Source organism: Nothoprocta perdicaria, unplaced genomic scaffold, assembly GCF_003342845.1.
Source record: "Nothoprocta perdicaria isolate Ctin4 unplaced genomic scaffold, notPer1 scaffold_6, whole genome shotgun sequence".
NCBI lineage: Eukaryota > Metazoa > Chordata > Aves > Tinamiformes > Tinamidae > Nothoprocta > Nothoprocta perdicaria.
Window position 1 is genome coordinate 3,961,442 of NW_020455865.1, and position 6,953 is coordinate 3,968,394.

A 6,953-nucleotide genomic window follows, 5' to 3' on the forward strand; every position below is an offset into this window, starting at 1 on the left:
ATTTCTAATTTGAATCTTCCTCATTTCTGCCAGAGCGCTGGCATTTGTTTTGTTCATGCCCTGTAGTTTATGTCCAATAAAAAGGAAGTTCTTTAAACTCCCTATGCAGGCACTCATCTCCGATCAAACAAGTCTCTTAATCTTCTCCCAAATAATAAGCCAAACACCATAAGCTCTAAGCTCTGGGTTTCTCATTGAAGCTTTCTTTCTACAACATGAGCATCTCCTTTCTTATCTTTCCCCAAATCTACCTCCCCTTTGAGAGGGTAAACACTACAACTGAATGCAATTTTCCAAAGATGGTCCTTGCTACTGTCCTATGAAGAAGCATCGTACAAAGAGCCTCACATGCTCTCATACCCTCACTCTCCTCCCAGGCAAAGTTATTATGTAAAGAACCAGAATGTCAGCAAAAGGGGAAATTAATATGAGTGGGGAGTGTCTGATCTACATGCCCAGCTATTTGGAACACGAAGGTTTAGACCATAAGGAACTGAACAGCAGCAAGCAGTTACCTGAAGGGTTGTATGGAGCTGTAGATCTCCTGGGACTGGGAGACGGGCAGGCCACCCCTCAGCCCAAGCTGAGCTTGGGCTTGTAAGGATGTGTGGAGGGAAATGGGAATTTGTTGAGCAGCAGCAGCAGCCTGTGGAAGAAAATAAGATGACTGAGAGGTACAACAGACAAAAAACTATCCCAGGCTGTTAAGAAAAACCCATCAGTTTCCTCAGTCAGTCAGTCAGTCATTCTGCCACGAGAATCACCCACCCTGTGGTGTGGGTAATTCCACTGCCTCCTTCCACAATACAGCAAAACATCAAATGGGGAAGCAACTGCACAGGCACCCAGGAGAGAGACTGATGCCTGCCCGAAGTGTCGCATGAATCCTCTTGGGGACCAACATGCTCCACACACAGAATAGGCCTTTTACTGGCAGTAACGATCCCAGCTCTCTTTTGCCTGCACTCTTATCCCTAAGTGATTCCTCCCAATGCTATTAAGTTTTAGTAGCTTATTTTCTAAGGCCACTAAAACTGCCCGTCAGTGTTGGCAGGTTGGGAATTTTGCAGAAAGTCAATCCACCTCACCCAGACTTCTCAGCATCTGCTTCAGCTCAACCAAAGACATCAGCAGAAAAGAAAAACGTCATCCCCAATTCCCTCCCTTCAGTCTCCCTAACCTGTGACACCCACTGGAAAGCAGCAAGGAATCTGAAGGGAGCCACATTTAAGCTCCTTTGGGCTTCAGGGAGATAAATGACACTCTCCATTCCTTAAATGCCACCCTTAAGGCTCGGTGAAGACACATTCGCCAGCTGCTTTTCTCTCCTACCTGTTGGTAGCTTTGCTGCTGAGGTATTGTCTGAGGGACCAGGCGGGGCTGACTTGCAAACACATGGCCATCCAGATACAGGGGTGGAATATGGTTACCTAAACATCAGAAAAGGCAGGTTAGAATTCATGGCAGAGTGAGGACACACTCAAGGTACCCAGCACAGAGACAATCAAGCCTATTTCCCACCTCTGGGGCACCAGCTCAGCAAGTCAACACACATTTAACAGCAATTCAGAAGAGCCAGTCAAGTTCACAAGTTCACATACAAATCAGAAGCCCAATTACAGAAAGTTGTCATTACTTTTCAGTCCTTATGCCCTGGGGGAACATGCTTTGCCAAGGCTGCTAATATAAGAGGCTAAATGTAAACTTATTTCTCCACAGCAAAGTCCCAAGATATGGGCAGTTTGGGAATTGGTGAGCTGTATTCCAAGCTGCTCCTAAGCCGGCAAACATGTACTGCTTTGCAGCTGGAAGGGAACCTAAGAGCAAAATTGTGCTTGGGATCTTCACATGAGAGAGCCAAGAGCCGCATCAGCCCCAAGAGTGGGCACCAAGAAGCAAGTGTGATGCCACTCCTGTGATTCTGTACACATCTGAAGCACAAAACACACAAACAAGATAGAGGGAGAGCTAGAAAAATAACCCGGCTTGGAAACAATCTGTTTTCCAAGTAAAAGAAGGTGGGCAACCACCCCCGTTACCCCCTCGTTATCACTTCCGCCCAGTGCATTTGCTCCAATTTCCAGTTTAGAGTAGGGCAATGCATGACAGCTCCATTGGGATCTGGAAATTAGTGAATCCAGGTACATTTCCTTTCTTCATCCCAAACTCTCTCCTTGATTACACCCATCTTAAGCTTGCCCTCCATAGTTCAAGGACAGCAGCACTTCCCCAGCTCCCAGAATTATGCAAACGTTTATCACTGTAAACAAGTTACTGTTATTAGGAAGAAAGAGCAGAAAGTTCTGCTACATACAGAAAAAGTTGTGACGTACAGGGAAGTCCCAAATAACAAAATGGATAGAAGAATAAGTGATTTTAATGCTAGGAGTGTTGGAAGTCTCTCAGCCATAGATTAATTCACTTCCCTTCTATTGAGTACACAGTGAAGGGTCAGCAGGATCTATTGAGACATCACAGAGACTAGCCACTGCACAGTCATAAATATGTCCAAAAATAAAAAGGTTTATACTGAGATTTTACCACTGAAATTCAAGATACAGTCTCCAAAGAGTGGAAGTGGTTGCATTTTGTCCTGCCTGAATTGTTGTTAAGGATCTGTTGAACACCAACCAGTTGACTGCTACTTTATATGGAGGTTCTTCCCACCACGCTCTCATCTATGAGAATCCAAGGAGGATTCACAGGAAAGAGCAGATGCACCAACCAGACAATGCAAATACTGCTGCTGCAGTTTGCAGGTACCTGGAAGAGATGCAGAAGGTGCTACGGATGCCACAGGCATAGGAGGCATAGAAACACCGCCAAAAGAGCTGTAGCTGACACCGTTGGAAGCTCCGACACTGGAAGGAGGCTGGATGCCTGAGCCTGCGCCTCCTGGAGAGTTCTGTTCTGGTAAACTAGGAGAGTTTTCCCAGGCCTTACGAGCAGACTCCATCTATGGAAACGAAGGGCAATAACTACAGACAGTTCAAATGGGGAGGAAAAGACGGAGGCCTAGAGCTGCTCATTTGTAAACTGTCAGCTGAAATCCAACCTGAGCTAGTCGCAGCTGAAAGCTGGCATGTCTCAGGACATGAGGTTTAACATCAATTCCCAATGGGTAAGCATCCATCACAAAAAAAACCACAATCACTTTTGGCATTGGCTGAGGTTTCCCCATCCTGGAACTGTCAGGCACAGCAAAGCACCTAGGATCACTGACCTGTCAGCACAGCCAGCCACTGAGACAGTGACGACAGCAGGAAATCCTGCTACACTCATTCTACAGCTACTGTTCACATCCCTTTCCACCCATTCTGAATACAATATACTCCTAACTTTACACAATGTATTTAAAGATTCAGCAAGGAGCAAGCATTAAGCTCACATAACAGCTTACTTACCTTAAGAGTAAGGTCTGCAGTGGGGAAGGACATTGGGTTGAGGCCAATGCATCGCTGCAGGTGATGATCTCTTCTCAGAATGGGAATGGACTGCGTGAGCCCTGCCTGAAAGGAGATTAATAGGTTGTGACTGGTATGTTTTTCCCCTTCCATACTTGGACTCTCCTTGCGCTTACAAAGAGAACAACCACTTAAGACAAGCCTCCAGAAAATTGAAAAACCCAAGACATTTCAAAAGCTTTGTGAACTTATCACATCACTGTGCACAGCTGAGCTGCAAGTTAGGCTTTCAATATGTTCATTTTTTTAATATAATAATAAGGGCTGAAGCAAGCTGGAAAGCTCTGTAAGGGCCAAGCTAACAGGTCACAGCCCTCCGGTTTGCTGTGACAGGTGTAACTTTCAGAGGATGCTGTCAGTTTGGGCCTGAAATGTCAGTATCTGCATCACATCCATTGCCAGCACTCTCCTCTGGTCCTACATCTCAGAGGAGACTGGTGAATTCTGCGAAATCTCTGGTTTTACAAAGGTCACTGAATGACAGTGGAGTCACTACCCATATTCCTTCCGAGTTAATGCTCATTTGATCAAGGTAACTCTGAGGCATAGGTTCCCATTAAGGATTTAAGCCATGTGTGATGCCTAGGCATTACATGTGAGGTGAACCGCCAGGAAATATTTTTTCTTTGGAAACGTCTGGGATTTAAGCAAGGAGAGGTGCCGATAAACCAAGGCCAGGAAAAACAAACGAAGTCTCCCCTCAAAAAACCCAACTTACATTACTGGCCAAGGCATCCTGCAGTTTGGTGACAGGGTTAGCTGCAGTGCCAGGGGCAGAACCAGGTGGCAAACTGAAGTCAGAGTCCTGAAAAAGTACAAGACACCATTCAAACCCAAGCCTGAGGGCCACATTCCAGCTTCTCATGGTTAATGACTCTAGCCCAAATCATGGCACTAGAAACTAAAGATTGTACTCTGGTCAGCCTTGCTGGAAGAGAACAAGAAGGTATTTCTCAGCATTCAGCAGCAGGCAACCCCCAGGGGCACACACAGGCTTATGATGCTGTAATTTTGTCCCTTACTCTGTCACCACCCCAAGTGGTCCTTTGGACAGTATTTCCAAGGCAATAAATAATATGCATCTGCCAAGACATCTTGAGTACCTGGTTTGTGTCAGTAATGAAATCTATAAGGCAAATCTACAGTGCACATGCCGGAAGCTTCCCCTAAATAATCCTGTCTCCAACTACCTTTCACATCTTGACAAGCTCAAACCACCAAGAAGATAAAATTAAATGCAATCCTCACTTTAGGATTTACTCCAAATTCAATGGGTGGCACAGGAAGTACAGAATCCACGTGAATTTCCACCCCATTAACAGGGGGAATATTCCCTTCCAGCCGTTCCGTTCCCTCCGAACCCTTTCTGTTTTTCAGGGAGCGTTCGTTGCCGATTGGTCCAGGCTTGTGTTCCTTGTTCTGTCCTGAGCCTTGATCTGAATCCTTAATAGGAAAGCAGAGAGGCTGAGACACAAAGACTGAACAACCCAATCTCTGTCCTTAAAAATGCTATCAAGAACAACAGAACCACTTCATAAGATCGATCTCTCACTATGTGCTCTGGCTTGGCTGCAAATCCAGATTACCTTTTTATCAGATTGCTTCTGAACTTGCTCCTTCTGGCAGTCGGGCTTTGGGTCCACCAGGCCAGCCCCATTCATCTCCTCTGGTTTGAGGGTGCCATATGGAGAACTGCGCTGAGAGGAGGTCGCGGAGGATTCCCGAGACTCCGCGCTCAAGTCAATGCCACTATCCCCCTGGCTGCCTTTAAAACCCTGCTATGCAAAGCACGAAATGTGTTAAAGCCCCAGACTCCGACCCAGCTCCACAAAGAAGGAAAAAGAACAGCAAGACCACGTCCCCTTTTTAATCACTCTCAGTTAACTACAAAGGAGTTGGGCCTGACCTGCAGCACCCCTTGCCTGCTGCATTAGCTCTACGCAACTCTGAGACAGCCTAACCGTTGTGCCAACCCCACTGTGCCTTTAGAGCAAGGGAAAATTGCCCCACATGGCAACTAGGCTGAGATTGCCAAACTCATTTCACTTATGACCCAAACCAGATTTGAACTCCGGTCTCCAGAGGGGAAGCATTCAGAGACCTTCTCTGCCCCCTCCTCCCCACGTCAAGGCTACAACTACACACTGTTCACAGGCATGTGGCACAAACATGACCTACAGGACACCACCATCCTGGACTAGACTCTGCTTCCAGTTAGGAGCATAATCCTGGAGTAGCTCTACAAGACAGTTACTCCAGATTTACACCCGCATGTAAAAGCAAGCAGCATTTGGCCCTCTAAGTTAGACCAGCATGAAGCTGAAAACAGAAGTGCAGAGAGCCCGTTTAAAATTGCACAAGCAGAGCTGACAGAGTTGCTAAGCACAGCTGGAGCAATGAGAAGCATGAGCCACCTATGTAAATATTTTACACACAAGATACCTGAACGGTGGATTTGGTGCCACTCACCTCAGTGGAACTAGATTCAGTACCATTAAAGGCATTTACGGGCTTACTCCAGGAATCACTGCCGGGGGACTGAACGGACAGGGCTGGAAGAGAAGGGAGGACAGGGCTCAGACACTCGAAACAGGATTGTGAGCATACCTCGTACCCCATGCAGATTACACGATTCATTCCCCAATTAAGGACATAAGAGAGGATATTTTCACCACCTCAGAAAGCTAGTGACCCCCATGAGCTGAGAAATGATGCAACATGGAGAAGACAAGGGGAGGAAAGGCAGGACAGAGAGCAAGTGAACACGAAGACAGCAGGAGAAAGAGCAGACATAGTAAGAAGGGAAGCACTAACTCTTCAGTGCTAGAGGGGAAAACAGTAAAGTAAAAACCAGAAGACAGCTAAGCTAGACCCAGCAATGGGCCTAGAAGACAGCATTTAGGATCTTGATCTTTAAAAAAGGCTGGAAACAGATTAGGAAAGTTACACGATCAAAATGAGGAGGAGGAGAGTTGAGCAGTCCTGTTCCCAACAGAGACAACTCCAGAGGTCTGCTAGCTCCCTTCCCATTTCCCGTATTAGATACGGGAAGACTCTCCCCTTAAGCAGAGACACTTCATCCTTCCTGAATGTGCCAGAGGATTCTCCATCCATGTGAAACACTCCAGAGCAGACAGACCCCAACTCACCCGGGCTGTTGCTCTCCCAGATCTCCGTACCCAGGCTGTTTCCAGACACTGTTACATCATTCTGCTCCAAGCACATGCTGTTCTGCTTCTTAGCAAATCGAGGAGGAATGCGAGACTGAAGGACACGGGCCTTCGCTGGGGCCTGAGGGAGAAGAGGCACAGGCCATAAGACCTGCAGCTAAACTGTGTCTGCACGACCTGCTCCTGGCAAGTTAAATGTTTGGATTTCTAAAGGCTGCTATGAGAAAAGCCCCCAACTCAAGTTATGGAATTGTAGAAGAAATGAAGCCTGATGTCCCCCTTGTCTTCCTCTTTTTTATGTGTTTTTTTTTTTTTTTTT

General features: G+C 46.5%; 1 protein-coding gene and 1 non-coding gene across 2 annotated transcripts in view; both read right to left on the reverse strand.

Moving 5' to 3' along the window:
• PRRC2B (proline rich coiled-coil 2B) overlaps positions 1–6,953 on the reverse strand; it is a 29,618-nt gene that overhangs the window by 3,468 nt on the left and 19,197 nt on the right. The window contains exons 18-26 of the mRNA XM_026049483.1: positions 6,614–6,755; positions 5,934–6,016; positions 5,051–5,242; positions 4,713–4,907; positions 4,183–4,269; positions 3,405–3,509; positions 2,764–2,956; positions 1,333–1,430; positions 516–646 (exon numbers count right to left, since the gene is read on the reverse strand). Coding sequence (XP_025905268.1) covers positions 516–646; positions 1,333–1,430; positions 2,764–2,956; positions 3,405–3,509; positions 4,183–4,269; positions 4,713–4,907; positions 5,051–5,242; positions 5,934–6,016; positions 6,614–6,755 — 1,226 coding nt within the window. The remainder of the gene's footprint in view (positions 1–515; positions 647–1,332; positions 1,431–2,763; positions 2,957–3,404; positions 3,510–4,182; positions 4,270–4,712; positions 4,908–5,050; positions 5,243–5,933; positions 6,017–6,613; positions 6,756–6,953) is intronic.
• On the reverse strand, positions 2,399–2,481 carry LOC112956153. The gene has a single exon (XR_003250999.1). It is a non-coding gene; the product is annotated as a small nucleolar RNA SNORD62 (small nucleolar RNA).